The sequence below is a fragment of the Clarias gariepinus genome, chromosome 12 (genome assembly GCF_024256425.1).
Source record: "Clarias gariepinus isolate MV-2021 ecotype Netherlands chromosome 12, CGAR_prim_01v2, whole genome shotgun sequence".
Taxonomy (NCBI): domain Eukaryota; kingdom Metazoa; phylum Chordata; class Actinopteri; order Siluriformes; family Clariidae; genus Clarias; species Clarias gariepinus.
Window position 1 is genome coordinate 24,215,123 of NC_071111.1, and position 22,990 is coordinate 24,238,112.

Consider the following 22,990-nt stretch of genomic DNA (forward strand, 5'->3'; position numbering starts at 1 on the left):
CTTGATCTTAGTGCTGCATTCGACACTATAGATCATAATATTCTCATAGATCACTTACAAAATCACATAGGTATTCAGGGACAGGCATTAAAATGGTTTAGATCATACCTGTCTGATCGATACCATTTTGTGGATCTAAATGGAGAACCGCCTGGTGTAATGCCAGTGAATTATGGGGTCCCACAAGGGTCAGTTTTAGGACCTCTGCTGTTCTCAATATACATGCTTCCCTTGGGTAACATCATTAGAAGACATGGGATTAGTTTCCATTGTTATGCTGATGATACCCAATTATACATCTCAACAAAACCAGACAAGACTAGATTAACTGAGTGTGTCCAGAATATAAAAGATTGGATGACCAATAACTTTCTTTTACTAAATTCAGATAAGACAGAGATATTACTTATTGGCCCAAAAACCAGAAAAGCTCGTTCATGCATTCATGACGTCCAGACTGGACTATTGTAATGCATTACTAGGTGGTTGTCCTGTATCCTCAATAAACAAGCTTCAGTTAGTCCAAAATGCAGCCGCCAGGGTACTCACTAGATCCAGAAAATATGATGATATAACCCCAATTTTATCATCCCTGCACTGGCTACCTGTTCAGTTTAGAATTAATTACAAAATAGTATTACTTACATACAGTACAAGGCTTTAAATGGTTTAGCTCCCACATACCTAACCAGTCTTTTGATACGCTATAATCTGCCACGCTCCTTAAGATCACAAAACTCCGGACTTCTGGTAATTCCCAGAATTTTAAAATCTACAAGAGGGGGTAGGGCTTTTTCATATTTAGCTCCAAAGCTTTGGAATAGCCTTCCAGACAGTGTTCGGGGCTCAGACACAGTTTCCCAGTTTAAAAGTAGACTCAAGATGCATCTTTTTAATCTGGCATACACGTAACTCATCCCATAACTTCATACTTTAGTACACCTATCCTGAATGGCAACTAAGCTAATTCTCTCCTTCTGTTCTCTATTTTTCTACCCATCTCGAGGCATCTGGAGATTGTGCCAGCTTCAGTAGACAAAGGCCAACCCTGCGAGGATCCTGAGGCATCCAGAGAAGGACCAGCTCCAGCTGGATTCGGCTTTATGATGGTTGCAGCTACACATCCTGCTCCTGTGCTCCCAGTGATCCAGACCCAATCTGCCCTCTGCACCTACTGACTCGTCCCTATGCTGAACTGGACTTCATGTTAATTTAAAGAATTTCTGTTATATTGTACTTTCAGCTGCATAACACACATGGTGTTATATCATCTCTATCTGTTATCACCCAAATGAGGATGGGTTCCCTGTTGAGTCTGGTTCCTCTCAAGGTTTTTTCCTATTGTCATCTCAGGGAGTTTTTCCTTGCCACTGTCGCCGTCACCCTTGGCTTGCTCATCAGAGACATTTTATTCATCATTCATTTATCTCATTATGACACATTTTTTTTCTCACATACACACACAATTTATTTATTTTATTTATTTATTTTTTTTATTTAAATTGAAAAAAAAAAGAATTTCTTTTATTTTTGTGAAGCTGCTTTGTGACAATGACCAATGTTAAAAACGCTATATAAATCAAATTGAATTAAATTGAATTGAATTGAATAGTATCTCATTCCTACACCTCCACGATATAGTTTCTCGTTCCCATGTCTTGTTAAAAACACGTTAGTAAGGCGTGTCCACGACATAGTATCACGTTACTATGCCTTAGTACCGTGGTTCTCAAAGTGTGGGGCGCGCCCACTAGTGGGGAATACAGACATGACAGGTGGGGCGCAATGAACAGGAGGGAATTAGTGGAAAATAATAGGAAAGTACCTATTCTAATTCATGCTTTTCTTTATTGACAATAAAGATCGGACACTCGAAACTAAATAATGACACACAAATAAATGGATCATTAATACAAGTAAATTAAAATAACATCAGAGAAAAAGTGGAACCATAGTGCAACAATAACGGTTCAACTTCGGCATGTTAAATGCAGAGGAACAATATATAAGGAAACATTCGGTATCATATATATCATTTCATTTATTTCAATGTGTATGCTGATGTTTCTGTATTTTTGTTATAAATTAATATTTTATCAGGCAGTACTAGTCTGGTATTTCTAGTTTCCAGTGTGGTAACAAAGTTTCTTTTTGATCCTTCAGGTGCTGAACAGAAGGGAAGATCAATATCGTTCTACACTTTTTGTTGGCGTGCAGCATTTTGCGATGATCCCTAAATCACTTGTTGCGCCGTAAAGAATAATAGTGTTCATGCTTTTAAACATGTATAATTTAAGGCTTAAGGACAATCTAGAGAGGAAATATATGTGGCTATCTTATTTGCGGGTTTATTTACGCAGCTATTGAATTTGGAGATGCAAATATCAAACTAACTTTACCGCGGACACAAACCGTCAGTAGCGTACTGTACTGTATGTAGTAAGCATAATAACGTCAATAGATACATTTGTTACATGGACCACAAAAAAGCAGGTGATTTAGCACTATCAGCCTAATCAACCAAAAAGCCAGCCGAAGGGAAAACATGATGAAGCCTACTGTATGTCGCGCTTGGATTCATGGTGGGGATGGTGGGGCAGAGGAGAGACCTGTGTGTGTTTTGTGTCTTAAACCGCTGGCAGCAGACAACATGAGACCGACAAATCAGAAAGACACTTAGAGACAACACACCTCAGTCAGGTTAATAAGCCACTCGACTTCTTTGAAAGAAAGCCTGTTATAGAAATTGCAGGTGTATTTGATCTGTTTGATCTTACTGGTTTAGAAATTGATATTTCAATAAATAGTAAACTTGGCCGATTTCGTTATCATTTTGTTGACAAGTGGGGCTTGAAAATTCACCCACCCCCTTAAGTGGGGAATGACAGAAAATGTTTGAGAACCACTGAGTTAGTAAATCATGGCCACGTCATAGTATCTCATTTCCACACCTTAGGAAGTTGTAGTCTACTTACTCACAGAATATTTTTCTCTTAATGCCACCAAAAGAGCTCCGTAAGTTCTGACAGACCAATTGCATGTTAATTAATTTTTCAAGATGTGTTTGTATTTTTTTTAAATCCATCTTAAAGGTGGATTCTGAATGTTTAAACATACTGTACCCAACAGGCCTGAAGAATAAAGCATAACTCCAAAACAACTGTCACATCGTGGACATGAATGATCTCATTACCACACGTTCTTAAGTCATGCCATGGCCATGGTCTTTCCCTTGCCTCTCCAAACTTCTCCCTCGCCATTTTTATGTACATAATTTACTTCTGCAACCGACACTGACACATTCTTTTTTTACCTGCTGCCCAATGCTTAAGCTGGTGTTCCTCACGCCAGCCAGGCTCAAAAAGCCTCCTCGTTCAACTTGATGGTTTCCCTCACCCAATGTGTCCTTGGATTGCCGCTATAATTGACATTGTAAACCCAGTCACATGGCTCCATAGACAAAATGAGAAAGTATTTTGCTCTGCCCGTATAAAATCTTTTCACACCACCTCTCCCCGCTTCTTTTCCATCTCTCATGAGAAAATGGACAGACCAAAGCAAAAATTGGTCTGTAAAAGCTATGGAAGCGAAAGCTTCACTGGATGCTGCCAAAGTGCAAAGATTTCAGATGTATTTGCTGCTGCAGTAGCTCATTCCTCATCAGCAGTGTAGAAGTTTGTGCAGCATCATTAGGAGAATGTAGAACAGCAGGTGGGATGCAATGGAGACGGGCAGAATAAGGAGGAGCAGAAGGTCAATGTAACTGAATCGTTAAGGAGTGTCTTCATGATAACAGGGACTGACAGGGAGGGAAGAGAGAGGTTGCTTATCCTAGTTTGTGCGTGCGCGTGTGTGTGTTGAAAAGCAGTGTATATACAATGCATCTTAAAAAAACCAAATTACTGAGAATTTTTCCCCCCATAATTTAATTTAAAAAGTGAAACTTTCAAATATTCTGGATTTATTGCACATAAATTTTACATTTTAAGCTTTTTTTTGTTTAAATTTCTGTAAAGAAACATCACAGTTTACAACTCATTACAATCAAAAATCCAGTATTTAAAATGTTTGGAATATTTTCTAAGTTCAAACAAAGAAACATATTTTAATTTTCTGAATGTCAACATTTTCAGGAAGCAGGTGAGACTTTAACAGTTTGTAATGACTCCTGTGCTCATGAGGAACTAATGTAGCAGGAACTATGCAGATTTGTCCTGTAATTACATCTACAAGTCCTGGGAGTTACAGTACAAGTGGCTCGTTATTGTGATCCATTTGTCACATTTACAATGTGTATTGTCACATTTTTAATCCTGATGAATCATGCTACATGCATTGTTACTGTAACACAGAAGCTCCGAAGCCTGATCGAGCAGAAGGGGGCGTGTCCAAATGAAGCCTCGCTTCGAGGCACGTGTCGAGTACCTGAGAGTCACGTGACCAGCGACAAACGAAGCCTCGCGCTTGCCGGAATCACGTGACTGACTCGTTCGGCGCCTAAAGCAAGGATCGTGCAACTTCAGTTAATTTTCAAATATTTAGAGATGTTGATTATGTGTATAAACATTACCCTAAACAGTTTAGCTGCATGTGCATATTATGGAATAAAATCACTGTCAAAAATATTCGTGCGTAAAAAAAAAGATTTGTGTGTAATTCTGTCTTTTGTCTGAGTTGGATTCCAAAATCTACGGCCACGACAGCTTACAGATATGAGATTTTGTGTGTTTGTTACAATACAACTCTGAAATATACGACTCTGACCGCTTACAGACACAAAACTTGTTATTACAACTCCTCTGTTTTACGGACGAATTGCGAAATTACGCATACGAATGCTGTGCGTGAAATGACTGTCAAAAATACGTCATCACAGGCATTACTATCAGAAGGAGGATTAATCGATTCCCCGATATGCGCATGCGCCTTTTGGCGATTTAAACCACAGGCGCCGAAATGGCAGATCAGCAGCCAATAGCTCACTCATCGTCTCAGGTAAGTGCACAATTCCACCCAGAAATCACTAAAAACTGAGATGACGTAATATTAATGTCTGAGTAATTTGATTTACAGGGACCTTTTTTGACGCACTTGCTAGAACGCCTCAGGTCACGAATAAGTGCAGTTATTGATGTCCATCAGCTGGACTTGGACTATTTTCAGTATGTTATCAATCAAGAAGTGTTTATTTTGTCATCAGCCTCCACTATCTTTGATGTGCCTAGTGATATTTTGGAGACGATGAGTGAGCTATTGGCTGCTGATCTGCCATTTCGGCGCCTGTGGTTTAAACCGCTAAAGGGCGCATGCGCATATCGGGGAATCGATTAATCCTCCTTCTGATAGTAATGCCTGTGATGACGTATTTTTGACAGTCATTTCACGCACAGCATTCGTATGCGTAATTTCGCAATTCGTCCGTAAAACAGAGGAGTTGTAATAACGAGTTTTGTGTCTGTAAGCGGTCAGAGTCGTATATTTCAGAGTTGTATTGTAACAAACACACAAAATCTCGTATCTGTAAGCTGTCGTGGCCGTAGATTTTGGAATCCAACTCAGACAAAAGACAGAATTACACACAAATCTTTTTTTTTACGCACAAATATTTTTGACAGTGATTTTATTCCATACATATAAATTGTGCTTTTTGTGATGTTACGATCGAGTTGCTACACAAAATCTGGCCACTAGATGGCAATCTAGTACAATGAGCCCTTGAATGCATCTTCATAAAATGAATTTCACCTTTTGCTGTAACTACTGGCTGGGAGGCCTCGACACTAATGATGGGAAGTTTGAATCATTTTAGTGACTCGGTTCTTTGAGTCATTTAGTTCATTTTGTTCTTTTGACCAGAAATAAAATAAAATGTTACATTTTTGATAAACAGGCTCCCAACACGTCTACATAAACACATTTTGGCCATAATGACAATATTAAAATGCAGCTAAGGATATTATGATAAACAGAATAAGTAGCTCATCTCTTATATCTTCTAGTCCGAGTCGGTCGTTCTTTTGAATCTATTGCACTACATAGCGTCTATGGGAGTCACGTGACATAAAAAACAGGAACAACTAGGACTAGATTCTGTTTCCTGTGTACTGCACTGCATAGGGTCTATGGGAGTCACATGAAAAAAGAATGAACGATTCGGACCAAAAGTATCAAAGGTAATTACTCATTTCTGTTTCCTGTGCATAATCGACAGAGGTTATGCGATGCTTTGCGCGCTCAGTAGAACATGAATGAATCACTCTCCGAGGATACTCGTTCTTCTGAGTCACGTTAAAGACTCGTTCTAAGTGGTGTAAGGCACTGTGAGCCGCCGTGAGTGACCACCCGACGTTCTGCAAGGTCTGCGAGGACGGATGCACGAAAACATGGAAACCTACTCACATCGCCAAAACTTGCAGTTTTTTTTTTACAATCTTAATTCAGGCCACCGCGCGAAACGACGTAGGTGAGATAGGTCTTGACTAAAACAGTATGCATGAGGAATCACAAAGGCGTTTTCATTATCTGCAATGGAAAAGTACTCAAACTAGTTACTTTTATCAAAAAGTAATGCTGTAATGTAGCTGATTACTTTTTAATGACAGTAATGTTGTAATGTAATTAGTTACTTTAAAAAGTAATGCCCCCCCAACACTGTTAACAAAGCTTCAGAGTTCAGGGCTTGTCGAGCACCAGGCTGAGCAGCTGGGAGAGGAGATGCTGTGCTGGTCTACTAATGGGATAGTGAAGGGGAAGCTTGTCCTCCAGACCGGACTGTCTCACATAATACCTTAAAAAGAAACAGTATGTGAAAGGTTAGAAGTCATCCTCAGTAAACTCCAAAATCATATACTCCTAAATAAATCATTTGTTATCAATAACTGAGAGTAAATAGCAATGAGCAGAGTGATGTCTGGTGGTCTGTGGCAATTCAATTAATCCATGGAATTCCAGTAATTCAATTTTTACAAATTGTGTGCTCATTCGTCGTCCAGACTCACCTGAACTCTTCTTTAAGTTCTTTAATAATGTAGGTGTTCACACAGGGGTTGTGCTGCATGCAGGTCAGGAGCAAGTTGCACCGTTGGTACAGGAGGACAGCCTGAGACGGGCTCAAGGGAGACTCTGACTGTTTCAACATAACAGATTAGGCATGGATCAACTCTAGTATTTAATCTACTTTTTTTTCACCTGAAACATATTCCTCAGTATTTGATATAACACTTGTTATTGATTTACCAGAAATGACAGGGCCAAAACCACACGTTGGGCCTGATAAGCCATAAACAGGAGCTAAACACACAGATGGATCATGAGTTAGTGAATCTTACGATCTACTGAAGAGCTAGTTTGATTCTAAAGAGACTTACAAAGAAAGGATGGGATTTAAGTGTTTGAAGAACCCAGGACACAGTCAGAAAGTGCCCTACATTCTGCATGCGACTCACCTATCCAAAAAAAAAAAAACAACAACAACATCCATAAAGCTGTATCAGTGCACAGATTTTGTCCTAAGATTATGATGCTAGGTTCATAAATATTTGGACAGTGACTTATGTGAATTTGTTTGCCATCACATCTTGAGTGCTTCATTTCAAATCCATTGTCCTGGTGTACAGAGGCAAATTGACCAACATAGAGTCACTGTCCAAATACTTATTGACCCGAAAAATACAAAAGAAGCATTATAATTGTGAGGATGACTTTAAAATGTGGGTGAGCACAACTTACTTCCTGGCAAAACATCACCAACTCAAAAAGCAGAACAACTGCTGCGTCCAGATACTCGGCTTGTAAGATCTGTAGCTGTGACACACACATACACACACATTCTGGAATATTAGCCTAGACCAGTGGTTCTCAAAGTGTGGGGTGCGCAATGAACGGGAGGGAATTAGTGGAAAATAATAGGAAAGTACCTATTCTAATTCATGCTTTTCTTTATTGACAATAAAGATCGGACACTCGAAACTAAACAATCACACGCAAAGAAATTGATCATTAATACAAGTAAATTAAAATAACATCAGAGAAAAAGTGGAACCACAGTGCAACAATAACGGTTTAACGTCGGCATGTTAATTGCAGAGGAACAATATTTAAGGAAACATTCGGTATTATATATGTAATTTCATTTATTCCTATGTGTATGCTGATGTTTCTGTATTTTTGTTAAAAATAAATATTTTATCAGGCAGTACTAGTCTGGTATTTCTGGTTTCCAGTGTGGCAACAAAGTTGCTTTTTGATCCTTCAGGTGCTGAACAGAAGGGAAGATATCGTTCTACGCTTTTTGTTGGTGTGCGGCATTTTGCGATGATCCCTAAATCATTCGTTGCGTCGTAGAGAATAATGGTGTATATGAGGAAATATATGTGGGTATCTTATTCACGGGTTTATTTACGCAGCTGTTAAATTCGGAGATGCGAATATCAAACTAACTTTACCGCGGACACAAACAGGTGTTATGCGCTAAAATGCAACCCTGTCACGGATTGCCCCCCCTCCCCATCAAATATTATATTAGGACATACATTCAAAGGTTTATTATTATCAAATATATTATTACTATTATAATTAACCCTATGCACGTGACAGCCGTCGAGACGATTAAAACAAATCTCCAAAAATGATTATTTTTATGGCACATTTATTTTGTAGGGGTTTGTCAATGTACAAATAACAAATTATTTATCACAAATTACACTAAATAAATATTGTTTGTGGTGAAAAATTATAGGAAACGATTTTTATTATAAAATAAGCAATATACTAAAATAAAATACTCGCTCACAGGTTATGTCCTTACACAGATAATTCATTCTTACGAAAACCATTTTCATACTTTATGCCACTAGCTATTTTTTCCATGTTTTCATTCTTATTATTTGGTCGAGTTTCATTATAAATGTGAGGGCTACTACAATGGAGTGGACATTTTTCCATGATTATATGTGTTAAAAATGCTACTCAGGGTCAATTAGTACAGCAATAACACAAACAAGACAGATAACAGTGTTGTGTCTTACCTCTGTGTGAGATGTAGAATTGCAGTTGTAAGGCTTTAGCTCAGGATCACACACCAAAGCCAAGAGCAAGTCTGCAGTCACGCTTCCCCTGCAACACATTAAAGGCTCCACATATAGTAATTTACTGTATAAATATACATTATAGTCACAGGCTCGAGTCATATCTGAGTTTACTCACTGCTTGGATGTTAGTGCGCTAAAGCGAGCAGCTCCTTTCTCCGTCTCACCGAGCATCAGGCTTATAGTTTGAACCACTAATGTGGAAAGTCTGGAGATCGATACACAGTTTTGTAGTGAATCAGTACAGTTCTGTTCATGTCTCACTTTATATAAAACTTAAATACTACCAAGATTATATAAAAGAATAAATAAAGTAAAAAAAGAATCATCAGTTATAATTGTTTGGACTAGTGTCAAATAACTAATGCCAAAAATTGCAAACTCTAAAATAGTGAACTCTTATCGTTTGGTAGTACAAATCACTAACTATGGCGCATAAATACAGGTATGGACCTAAGGGGATTATTGAGTCACACACAGTGGCTGACTTCATCTAATCTGATGCAGCCTCCTGAGTAGACTCTGATATTGTTTATGTTTGTAAAATGGTGACTTAGACTTACAGTAGCCTGTCTGCAGTGTGTAATCGGTCCTGCAAGCTTTCAGCCAGCCTCCTGACCAGGAACGAATAGAGCTCAGGTGACTGTACAACACACATCATGCGTACACACACAGACACACATTAAATGTACAATACCAGTCAAAAGTTTAAACACACCTTTTAAATCAATGTTTTTGTTTAGTGATTCATTTTCCACATTGTAGAACATATTTACGAAACAATCAACTTATCCATCCTCAACCGATTATCTGAAATCGGGTCGCAGGGGTAGGAGTCCAGCAGGGAACCGCAAACGTTCATTTAACCACCCACCTGAGACAACTCTGACTGGGGGGGATCCCAAAGTGTTCCTATGCCAGTGTGGTAATGATACAGTGATACAATTTCTTTACCTAGTCTGTCCCGTGGCAGATGCCTGAACAGTCTCAACTGACTCCTTTCCATGCAAGAAAAGACGCAGCAATTCTACTCTGTTCTACTCTGTTTTTCTTACAGATGACTGAGCTTTGCATCTCTAAGAGAAAAGCCAGCTACCCTTCTGAGAAAACCTATGTTGTCTGCTTGTTTTCGCGATCCTGTCCATTCAGTTATGACTCATCGCTCTTGACAAATGTTCTTTTCATCACATTGGTGCAGTAAAGCAACTTCAATCCTGCCCCCTCTGCTCCGATTCTCCGGACCGCCCCCACTGCTCCAATGTCCCATCAATCATATAAACAAGACCTTGAGATACTTACAATCCTTCACTTGGGTTAATGACTCGCTCCCCACCTGGAGCAGTGCCAAAATGCCTAAATGTAAATGTAAATCACTGAGGTAGTCATACAACCCCACAGTGGGAATTGATGAGATCCACCCGGAAATGCTGAAGGCACTAGAAATAACACATACTGTATGGAATCATGTATATTCTCTTTCTCTCTCTCTCACACACACACACACACACACACAGACACACTAAATGTATAATACCAGTCAAAAGTTTGAACAAATCCTGCCTCCATTTAACGCTATCCTCTGCAGAGGTGTGGACTCGAGTCATGTGACTTGGACTCGAGTCAGACTCGAGTCATGAATTTGATGACTTTAGACTCGACTTGACAAAATATAATCAATTAGTTTCCAGCTGAGAACCATGGCCACAATCCTCATCTCCGCTGTTTCAAACTCGGCTACAATCCAGTGAGCGCTACAGATCAAAGACTGATGATCACTTTAGAACCACATAATCTTCGAAAAGCAGCGGTGCAATCCTCAGCCCACCAAACTGGATAACACTCTCCTCCATGGCTGTGCCCTGGCAGAGGCCAGCATCCCCGAGAAACAAGTCTGACTTACTGCCGAGAATCTAAACAAAACTCTAAACTTTCGGAGTAAAGGGATTTGATGGCCCTGAGAAGTGCCCCCCTCCCAATCCCATGGACCCACCACCTGCAAGAGGAATCGATGGGGTCAGCTGCACTGATGTTTGAGCAGCAGACCGGCGTCCAGAGTCTGTCTCTGGGGATGTAGAACATACTTCTCTGTGGGGAAAGGACCTGGAGGTGGAGCATTATCAGTTAGATCTGGTGGGGCTCCACACACAGCCTTGTCTCTGGAACTCTACTCCCGGTTAGAGGTTGGACATTGTTCAACCAAGTTGTGAGACACCGGGCAGGGGATACTTACAAGTCCTGGGGTAAGTACCACTACATTGGAGTTTACCCCAGTGGATGAGAGGGTTGCCTCTGTATGCCTGGGGGACTCAGAGTATTAGGCCTTTTTGGAGACCTTGAATGGAGTCCTGCACCGGGCCCCAGTAGAGGACTATATAGTCCTGCTGTGGGGCTTCAATGCACATGTGGACAATGATGGAGATACTTGAAGGGACGTGATTGGAAAGAACAATGTCCCTGGTTAAAACCCGGGCAGTATGTTTTTTGCTGGATTTCTGTTCTATTTATGGATTGTCCATAACGAACGGCATGTTCAAACATAGGGATGCTCATAAGTGTACTTGGTACCAGAGCACCCTAGGCCGAAGGTCGTTGATCAATTTTGTGATTGTATCGTCTGACTTAAGGCAGTATGTCTTGGACACTCGACTGACAAAGGAGGTCTTTTTGGAGTTGACGGATGATTGAGGGTCGACATCAATCTCCCTGGGTGAGATCACTGGATGGCTGCTCATCAGCTGAAGCTCAATCTCAGTAAAACAGAACTGTTGTTTATCCCTTGTGACTCATCCCCATGTCAAGACCTTGTGATATCCCTGGACAACAACCAAATCACTCCTTCAACCACTGCCTGCAATCTTGGGGTAACCGTGGACAATCATCTGTCATTTTCCCCACACATCGCTAACCTTACTCGCTCTTGTAGATTTCTTCTACAATATTAGAAAAATTCGCCCATTTCTTTCTTCACAGGCTACTCAGGTGCTTGTTCAGTCCCTTGTTATTTCAAGACTGGACTACTGCAACTCACTCCTGGCAGGCCTGCCTCTGTCCACGATTTGTCCTCTGCAACTGATCCAGAATGCAGCAGCACGTTCGTTTTTAACCTTCCCAAGTTCTCCTACACCACACCACTCCTCCGCTCCCTGCACTGGCTTCCTGTAGCTGCCTGCATTAAATTCAAAACGCTGATGCCTGCCTACAAGGCTAAAAATGGCCCAGCACCCACTTACCCCTCTGCTCTAATCACACCACGCACTGCACCACGTTCCCTCCGATCCTCCAGCACTGCTCGCCTCATTCCACCATCTCTCAGGGATCGAGGGCGGCATTCATCCAGGCTCTTTTCTGTTCTGGCACCTAGGTGGTGGAATGAATTTCCTCCAGATGTCCGTACAGCTGAGACTTGTAAGCTGTGACTATCTTTAAACGACGACTCAAGACGCATCTGTTTCTCCAGTACTTGAACTAACCCCCCTCCAAAAAAAAACCTCTTCCCAGTTGTCTTGGACTAATGGCACTTAGTTATTAACCTAGTTAACCCAGTGTAAGTATGTATCCAATGATGTAAACTTTAAAGCATTTTTGTAAGTCGCTTTGGATAAAAGCGTCTGCCAAATGCCTAAATGTAAATGTAAATCACTGAGGTAGTCATACAACCCCACAGTGGGAATTGATGAGATCCACCCGGAAATGCTGAAGGCACTAGAAATAACACATACTGTATGGAATCATGTATATTCTCTTTCTCTCTCTCTCACACACACACACACACACACACACACTAAATGTATAATACCAGTCAAAAGTTTGAACAAATCCTGCCTCCATTTAACGCTATCCTCTGCAGAGGTGTGGACTCGAGTCATGTGACTTGGACTCGAGTCAGACTCGAGTCATGAATTTGATGACTTTAGACTCGACTTGACAAAATATAAAAAGACTTGCAACTCGACTTGGACTTTAACATAAATAACTCGGACTTTCACTTGGACTTGCGCCTATTGACTTGTAAAGACTTGCTACTTCCCATAAAAAGCCCAAAGATAAAAAGTATGTTAACACGGACCGCTCTATCTCTGTTTATGTGTCTGTGCGCGTGTGTGTGACAGAGCGCATGCGCGCATTCGGCACGACATCCAAACAAAGTACCATAGATTCTTTTGATTCGACAGCGTCCAACGTGACAACAACGTGCACGCGCCAGTTCGCGAAATGATACCGAAGGTAGCTTCGTTTGGCTATAAAACATTGTCTATATGCGCGGACCACTGAGCTTCTACTGAACGCAGTAAAGGCCAAAAAAGGAAATTGTTAGCGTTTTTTAATCCCGACGAACTCTAGCCATCAGGATGTGTTTCCCTTGTTATCTTGGACATATTTAGATTGATGAACCTCGGCTGAGTCACTTGTAGGCTGTAAACATGTCAGTACATGCGTTGTATTGTTTATATTTAATCACTGCTATACACTACCCATGATTTGTTTATGCTATTTTATCAAGGGATTTTTTTTAAATACAGTATATATTTAATACAAAGAAATGGACCACTATGAGTGCTGATTTCTTTCATATGCAGTTTGGGTTTATTCAAATAATGTGACCTAGTGAATTGACATCACGCGGATAAAATGGTAATTATCTCGCATAATAATAATAATAATAATTATTATTATTATAATAATAATTAGTATTATTATATAATACTTAATTATAATAATTATTATTATTATTAATATTATAATATAATATTTAATTATAATATAATAATAATAATAATAATTATTATTATTATTAATTTTTATATAATAATAATTATAATTACTATTATTATTATTAATGTCTTGAGATGTATCTGACAAGTCTCTATTTTGGCATTATGGTTTTGCTGAAAAGGCATATTTGATATGAAACATCAGACAAAATACTGACATGTTTACAGCCTACAAGTGACTCAGCCGAGGTTCATCATTCTAAATATGTCCAAGATAACAAGAGAAACACATCCTGTTGGCTAGAGTTCGTCAGGGATTAAAAAACACTAACTGTCCTTTTTATTCTTTACCGCGCTCCGTAGAATCTCAGTGGTCCGTGCATAACCCTTCGCGGGCGAGCCTTCTCCTAAAAGCGCGTTCCCTGTGCCCTTTTCATGGGGGTGGGGTTAAAAAAAGCATCCTGATGGGGGAACCAACTTCGACACAGCACCGGATTGTTTGTATGAGGTAGCCTACGTGAGTGTATCACACAAGGTAGGAAGCAAAGTTCTTTAATGTTATGTGAAGAAAACAACGTTATTGTTTGTATGAATTAGCCTACTTCATTGAGAATATGTGCTACCATTTAACATTGCTACTAGCATTTACTAACATTTCTATTTTTATGTATCTGAGCAATGTTCTTTCATAAATAAAGGTTTGTTAAATAAATACAGATCTTACAACCATACATAATCTGTATACATTTTATTTTTCTGCTAAAAAGACTTGAAAAGACTCGAAAGTCAAACCGTAGGACTTTGGACTTGACTTGAGACTTGTTGGCCTTTGACTTGGACTTGACTCGGGACTTGCCTGTCTTGACTCGGGACTTGATTCGGGACTTGAGGGCAATGAATTGAGACTTACTTGTGACTTGCCAAACAATGACTTTGTCCCACCTCTGATCCTCTGCATCCTCTTCTCTCACACCAACAAACTTCATTTCCTCTCTCATTACTTCCATAAATCTCTTCTTTGGTCTTCCTCTAGACCTCTTGCCTGGCAGTTCCTACCTCAGCATCCTTCTACCAATATATTCACAATCTCTCCTCTGAACATGTCCAAACCACTTTAATCTGGTCTCTCTGACTTTATCTCCAAAACATTTAACATGGGTTGTCCCTCTGATGAACTCATTCTTGATCCTATCCATCCTTGTCACTCCTAAGCTTCTAACCTTGCTCCCTTTCCACCTGGTCTCCTGGACGCACAGTATATCCACCTTCCTTCTCTGCATCATATCAACCAACTCTCTTGCCTTCCCTGTCATAGTCCCAACATTCAAAGTCCCTACTATCACTCCTGAAATCTTGCCTTTCCTTTTCTCTCTATGCTCTCGACCAACCGTAGCCCAATTGCCACCGGCACCCTGTATGTCAACAGAACCCCATCCAAAAAAAAGAATAAAATAAACAAAGGCTTAAACAGGAAGCCCCACCTCAGAGGGATGTCACACACTGGACAGACCAATCAGTGGCCGCCTAACAGGATGCACTTAATGGCACAGTGTGGGACATGTTCTGGTTCAGCACTGATGACATCAATGTGTTTACGTAAGCGGTTGTTGGATTCATCGGGAAACTAGTAGATGATACCATGAGAAAAAAACAATCATTGGAAAGTTTACTATTTAGAAGTCGTTGGTGGATAAAACCATCTGCAATGCCCCGAGATCTTGCACCGCCACCTATAACGCAGGACTTGCCTCGGGTGACATAAACTCATACAAGGTATGCACAGCAGTAAAGGAGGCAAAGCAGCGCTAACGGACTCTAAAACACCAACATCCAGTATGAGGAATACAGACAGGTATCTTGCTTCGAGGCTGCTGCTAATGATGCTAATGTTCATCAACTCCAAGCAGGATGTGAGGAAAGCCTTTAGGAGAGTGAACACCAGGAAAGCAGCAGGACCACATGGCATCTTAGATCAAGTCCTTAGAGCCTGCAAAAACCAGCTAGCACCTATGTTCAGGGTAATACTTAACCTCTTCTTATGCCAATCAGTAAGCTCCATGTTTTAGGTAGTCTATTATTCTTCCTGTCAAAAGGAAACCCATCTTGCTTCGCTCAACAACTATCGTCTTGTAGTCCTGACTTCAGTAGTGATGAAGTGCTTTGAGTGGCTGGTCAACTCTCCTCACACCCTGACAAACTGGATCCATTAGAGTTTGCTTGTCAGTGGATCGCTGGCAGACCACAGGCAATACGGATGGGCAGACATGTATTAGCCTCCCTCAACCTCAGCAACCTGAAGCCCCCCAGGGTTGTGTTCTGTGCCCCCTGCTGTACTCAATGCGTGGCCACTACCAACTCCACCACCACTATTAAGTTTGCTGACGACAGCAATGTGGTGAGCCCGATCTCAGACTACAATGAAATGACCCTCATGTCTGAAGTCGTACCCTCCAGAAAAGCGTTTTGATGGCAGGGTTGTGACGTGCAGCAGCACAGAGCTCCTGAAGCAGCAGGTACAAACTCTCCAAGCTGACCTCATCCTGTAACAGCTCCCCACTCAGCTGGCTGAACAAGTGACATGTCCGCTCCCAGCTATGGATAAAGACAGGAAATCTTAACCATGTAAACAAACTACACAAAACAGTACTAGTAATGCGTACATTATCACTCATGAGTCAAGCAAGGAAACATGTTGCTACTGTACCTGATTCTGTGTTTGTATTTCTTGGTCGAGGGAGAGGACGGTACAGTGCACGTCCCCAGCATCAGTGTGGATCTCTGAGATAGACAGCATTTAAGCCAGAAAGTTCTGTTAAATGGCATTAGTCTGGCATGTTTTTTTTTTTTTTTAACTGAACATATTCCTCTTATGTTTATTATATGTTTATTACAAGTTCTCTATAATCACACTTAAATATGCTTGTGCAGCAGAAACTAAAATGATAACTCAACAACTGAATGAAAAATACCTTAATCTAGTATTTCTTATCGTAAAACCAAATACAAGATCATGAAACTTATTTCAACACATTTACTTCTAAAAAAGTTTTATTTCTTATATTTAGCTCCTTTTTTCCAGAAATAAATGCTCAAAATTACCAAAATGCTCTTCTCATAGAACAAACTTGAAATTATTTACAATGTCTAAACATGGGTTTATTAAACTTTAATTGTTTTGGTAAATTATAATATTATAATATAAAATAAATACCCATAGTATAAATACATTGTTCTACAGTTAGGATTACTACAATCTGGGTAAAATCAGATAATGCTGAAGATAACATTCTTAATTCAAACAAATTAAACCCACACAATCATCATGAAAACAGTAGAAGGTTTTACCATGATGTAACAGCTCCAGGATCTTCGCAGGTGAACGTATATTTGGGACGAGAGCATCACAGAATACAGATGAAGCACAGCTTCATTCATCTCTTCTTCCTCTTTTTTCTTTTCATTGTCCCCAGCTGGTCTTTGTTTCAGCCTGGCCAGGACACAGCTCTTTTTCTTGCTCTTTCTTGCGCTCTTGTGTTCATTTCCATCCTCTCTAGAATATGGATAATGAAGTCGTAAGTATATTATTTTTTAATTCACTAAGTGTATCTTCAAACAGACTTTATTTCCTGCACTTTCCCCATAAAATCAGTAAGTGTGAGACTCAGGGAGCATTAGTAATATACCCAGTTAGCAACATTACTAAATAAGCTGCTTAAACTAATCTTCCCCAATACTCATGGATGGCATGATATCCATAACCTTGCTAGTGTTTCTAAATGGTTAGCTGGCTGATTGGTTATTTAGGATGACACAAATTTTCATGAAACACCCGATTATACCTCGCTAATATACACTGTAGCGTCCTCTCCCTCGCATGGTGACGGCTTCCTATCTCTGGTGATGGAGGCAAGCTTTGCAAACGTGTGTTAAACTGGAGCTAATGGCCTCTCTAGGGTGGAATGAGCCAAAGCACTTGAGAGTTGAAGTCCTAACCATACCCATGCATGACACAAACATCATCACCTCATAAACACAGATAGACGCAGAGGGACTGAGGTGGGGGAGCACTAGCAAGGCTTTTTAATCGGCCAATTATTGTTCGAGACTTCATACTTAACTTTGTACCCTAGGAACTGGGAAAAGGTCATTAAAATATGGAGCTGCATTTTGGAAAATATGTTGGAACTGCAAGTTTTTGTGACATAAAAAAATGTCATTATGATACAAACAAAATCAAAAACTGAATGAAAATACAAAACAGAAAAAATATATAAAAATGTAAAAAAAAGTTTAAAATTTTTCACTAATGTTGTTAATTGCTTGGCTTGAGTTTTTTTTTTTTTTTTTTTACATAAAAAAGGCAAAGTTTGAAATAGATGGTTGTGTAGACTGTTACTTTTTCCAAATTTCAGTTGAACCAAAATGTTCCCCCTATTCTCATAGATTACATATCCAAATTATGCATGTTCACAATGAGTGATTCTGTTGAAAGTCAGTGAATTGAATAAAAATGATAAACTTTCAAATTTCTTATCAATGAGTTAAAAATTAGGGAAAGACGAGAAGAAAGAAACGGGCAGCTTTCAACGCCGACCATATTGTATTCACTGAACTCATTAAAAAGTCATTGGTAACTTGAGATTCTCTTCTGTTCTTTCTTCTTCTTCTTGCTGTCCTCATCTACTCTCTCTTTCTCTCTCTTTATGGCTCACATTTCAGACAGCATTCCTTCCCATGTAAAACAAAACCCTGTGCACAAAAGAAAGACTTTATTAAGTTAAATTAAATGTGAAGTCCAAGCAGAAAAGTCCTTCTTTGCTATGAAGCACAGCTAAAGTGTGTGTAGCTACATTACACAGATGTTCTAATCATATCCACCATCCTGTCTTTCTTTTCTATTCAGTCTTTCTCTAATGCTTACTTGCACCACAAACCCCCTTCATGTCTCTGTCTCCAGGATAACATTCACCCTCCCCTCCTGATACTCTGCCTCCCAATGGGGCTCAGCGCTGGGAATAAACACTTGTAAAACAGCCATAAAGCGCTACAGTGTCCTTCAGCCTACAGCCACAGAAAAAAAGGACGAAGAGTGAGAGTAAATCTTACATTTAAAATAGATGAAGCAGTTTAGGACAAAAAGAGGAAAAATAATCAGTGATGCTGACCTTCTGACTTCACTTATCACTCAGTAATAAAGCTTCTGCTGGTCTGTTTGCTCAGAACAGTTTAGTTTCCAAGCAGCAACAGTAAACCACTATCTTGTATTTACAGTAGATGGCTGTAGTGAAAACCTCTATAATCTCTATAAGCAGCTAAAGCAGGCAGATGATAAACACTGCAGTGATCAGTCGTGTCCTTTCAAGCCATTATACACAAGCCTGTCAGTAAAAACATGTAAGGTGGAGATAAGCAGGCAGAACAACAGAACCTCACCGTGGCTGTCAGAGACGGGACGAGTTTATTGATTGCCAAATGCTGTAAAACACGGTGTTGTGTGTTAGTACATTACTGTGGAGTGAGCTGAGGGCGGCTGACCCAGAGATTGGGAGCATCAAAAAAGAGTCATTAATCAAGATGACTTGATCAAAGATCACCGTTAAAGTGTCCTTCTGAACGAACTATGAACATCTTTCAAATAAATACTGTTTTTAAAAATTCCACCTTAAAACATTAAATTACATTTAATAGCTAATTAAAAGAGCAAGTTAAGAGCAAAGAAAGCTTGTAAAAAATCATATATTTTTGTCTAATTCTTGGACTTACACATTCCTCCATGCAATCCCAATCATGTAAACACTCGGGAGTGTGAGACTGGGAGGTGAAGACTTAGTGAGTGAAGTCTGTACCTATTAGAAGCTGGAGACGTTCTCCTGTCAGGACCGAGCAGAACCTCACTGATTCCTGTACAAGATTGGAAAAAATAATCAAAACTACTGTAGGGATGTTAATCTTTAATCATTGTTTGATTACTGCTAATAAATTAACCAATTAAAATTGTACTCATCTATAGCATTAGTGTACCATAATAATGCTCCTTAGCTCCCATATTTATTAATCTCTACACTACAAGAGAGTGACCTTGTATTTTGTTATATTTAAGAATAAAACATTAAGAAAAACTGAATAATTAATGATTAATCAATTATTGATTGTTAAATTCAACTATTTCACAAATATTTGACATTTTATAATTAGCATACGCTCAAAACTATTTTCCCTTCAATAAAAAAAATAGAAAAAGAAAGAAAGTATGAGCGAGCCCTGTCAGAGTTATCCAGTGTATTGAAATGTACTGTACACGCTGGTCAGCAAATCTGATAATAAGATTAAATGTGTTTATGTCATGTCAGTGGGACAAGGTGAATGAGCTCTAGTAATGATCACAGACCGTATTAATGAGATTACATCACACAGCACTAATGAAGGCATGAGGAGAAATACTGTATTTGACCAGTGTGTTAGCTGAAAATGTCCTTTAGCTGGGGTAGGAGACAAACATTTTATTAATCTGATAAAACCTCTCTGCTAAAGCCTGATGTCTTACCCCCTGGAGAGCAGCCGTGTCGGTGGTGGTCTTGTTCACTGGGTTTAGCAGCAGACCATGGCTTGGTCAAGACAGACCCCCTGACTTTTGATCCATTTTTCCCAGCATCCTTTGCATGTGTATGAACTATACGTATGTGAAGTGACTGCTCCTGGTCTTTGCCACTCAGGAAGTCTGGTAGATCATTGACCTGTGTGTATATTTACAATAAAATTGACAGTCACATAATAATTCATAATCATACGTAATTTGTGGCCTTGAAATATTAACAAAATGCACAGTTTAGTTACAGAAGATCTGAACAGCATAACAATTTTGTTCACAGTCTCAGAGTATAAGGCCACTCGATCTTGCTGCTCAGGTGGAACATCATTTCTACCTTCAGTGTGTATTTTTACCTGGAGAGTAAAGACATGTGGTGGACCTTTAATGAGCTTATAGACAACAACATCAGAGGTCCTTAGGGTCTAATTATGTAACATTAAATTACTCTTAGGTACACTATTTTCATGTTTCTAGGTGAACTGTGCAGAACAAATACACATGCTGACCCCAGAGTCTCCAAAAGGAGCTGTAGAGTTTGTTGTGGAGAATAAAAAAAAATTAAATGCAAAAATCTGAACTTTAGCAGGATTTTGAACTTGTATCGCACTATGAGCTGAATTTCACAGTACGTGATTGAAATTCAAACAAAGGGCATGAAGCTGATAAAACTTTTTAAACATACATATTAACAATACAAGTATGAAATTCAGTTTCAAATGAGATGAGACAAATTCCAATTTCTAACATTCAGATTCCATTTATTGTATTCAAGTTGGCCTCATCAGTTTGTCACTGAGCCCACAGGGTTACATTTACATTGATGGCATTCGTCAGATGTACTTATCCAGAGCGACTTACATTTATCTCATTCATCTGAACAGTTGAGGGTTAAGGGCCTTCTGATCTGTCGTCCACATCTTAACCACCGAGCTACCCCTTCACCAGTTTACCCTACTTTAGCACTGCTCTACAAAAAGATGTACCAATCTGTTCTTTTCCTTGTCTCTGCAGTGGAACCATCAATAGTACATGACTATGTTTATGACTATATGAACTATATAGAGAGGGACAACATGCACACACAGAGACGGGAATCGAACCCAGACCCTGGAGGTGTAAGGCGACAGTGCTAATCACTACACCACCATGTTGCCTAAAATAAGTTCAAGAATTAAAGTAATTAATTACTTAATTTATTTTAATTCAATTTTAGTTTAATTAATAATTAATTAGTAATCCATTAGATTGAAGATTTAGGCTTAAAGCTAATTAAAGCTTCATCATACCTACAAAACCAGTCCACAGTGAATAACCAGGAGACAGTAGAGGTGAGTATCTTTATTCCTGAGTGTGAGATGAGTGGAGTTGTATTTGCACTGAGCAGCTGGATGTACAGAATGAGGCTGAAGTGCAGAGCCCTGCTGAGGGTCCGAGGCTGATACTCGCTCAGGTAAATCGAGTCGTCGGTGAGCAGCACGTGCAGAAACACCTTGTCGAGTTCCTCAGAAACCACGACACACGACTCGTAGTAGTGAATCCGCTCGTGCACGTCCCGGTGAGAGTGTCTCTTCAGAAACGTCTCCAGTTTGCTGTTGTTCCGACAGAGAGAGAAGTGTCCGAGATGGGACTGGACATGGAGTCCACCTGAGTCAGTCTGCTCCACACTGCCTTCCATCATCTGCTCTCACACACATCAGCTCATTTACTGTGTGTGTTTCTCACACACTCCACACACACACAGCTCTGATCTGAAAGGCTCCACACTGTAGTACAGAGAGGTTCAGACTGAAAACAGTCCCTCAGGGAAGTGCTGCTCAGAACTCAGGGGAAACACACACTCACACAGATATATTATCGGAAATAAGCAAACACATCAAAATCACTTCGGTGAACAAATTAACATTTTTGATATTATTACAAATTAGTGTTTTTTTTTTCTTTCTATAATAGAACAGGCGCGCGCATCGGGACTGCAGACACACCAGCGCCCTCTTGTGGATGTAACAGGTCCGACATTGTGTGACTGTAAAATCAAGCTCTTGATTAAAATTTATTAATATGTGGAAAATGTGCACATGATGCCAAAACTTCTTATTTAGAGTTACAATGGGAAAGATTTGTGAACTAAATAGGCAAAAATGTGTGGAGATTAATAAGAATTAAATTATAATTTTACTCACTGAGACTGAATTATCCTAGTTTAACTACACAGACATGCAATAAGTAAATACACACTTATAGTTTTATTACCATACTTATGCATGGATTTTTTTTCAGCTATTAATACATCAGTGCTTTGTTGACTTTACAATAAACAACTCACCCAGGCATAGAATAAGAGAGATGTTTTAAGTCACAACGCAGCTTTACAAATATACTGTATTAATTAACAGTGTAAAGTGTAAAAAAAAAAAAGCTGTATAAATTTACAGATTGATCAGTTCATTCCTTATGAGCAAGCCAGAGGTGAGGATAGGCAAAAAACACTCCCATGGGGAAGAAAATTTGAGATGAACCAGACTGGATACAAGATAGTGAGATTAAATAAATCCCTTCTATAATGGTGTTTGTATGGTCAAAATAGCAATTGTATAACAAGGAAA

General features: G+C 39.5%; 1 protein-coding gene across 1 annotated transcript; it reads right to left on the bottom strand.

Moving 5' to 3' along the window:
• Positions 1–6,666: 6,666 nt before the first annotated feature.
• c12h12orf56 (chromosome 12 C12orf56 homolog) lies at positions 6,667–22,212 on the bottom strand. Its single transcript, XM_053508082.1, has 14 exons — positions 21,763–22,212; positions 20,343–20,532; positions 19,645–19,699; positions 17,144–17,348; positions 16,503–16,576; positions 16,246–16,390; positions 9,650–9,729; positions 9,205–9,294; positions 9,027–9,114; positions 7,729–7,803; positions 7,368–7,445; positions 7,237–7,290; positions 6,999–7,126; positions 6,667–6,787 (listed from the first exon to the last, which is right to left on the bottom strand). The coding sequence occupies exons 1-14, from the start codon at positions 22,063–22,065 to the stop codon at positions 6,673–6,675; spliced, it is 1,680 nt and encodes a 559-aa protein (XP_053364057.1). The 5' UTR covers positions 22,066–22,212; the 3' UTR covers positions 6,667–6,672.
• Positions 22,213–22,990: the final 778 nt, after the last annotated feature.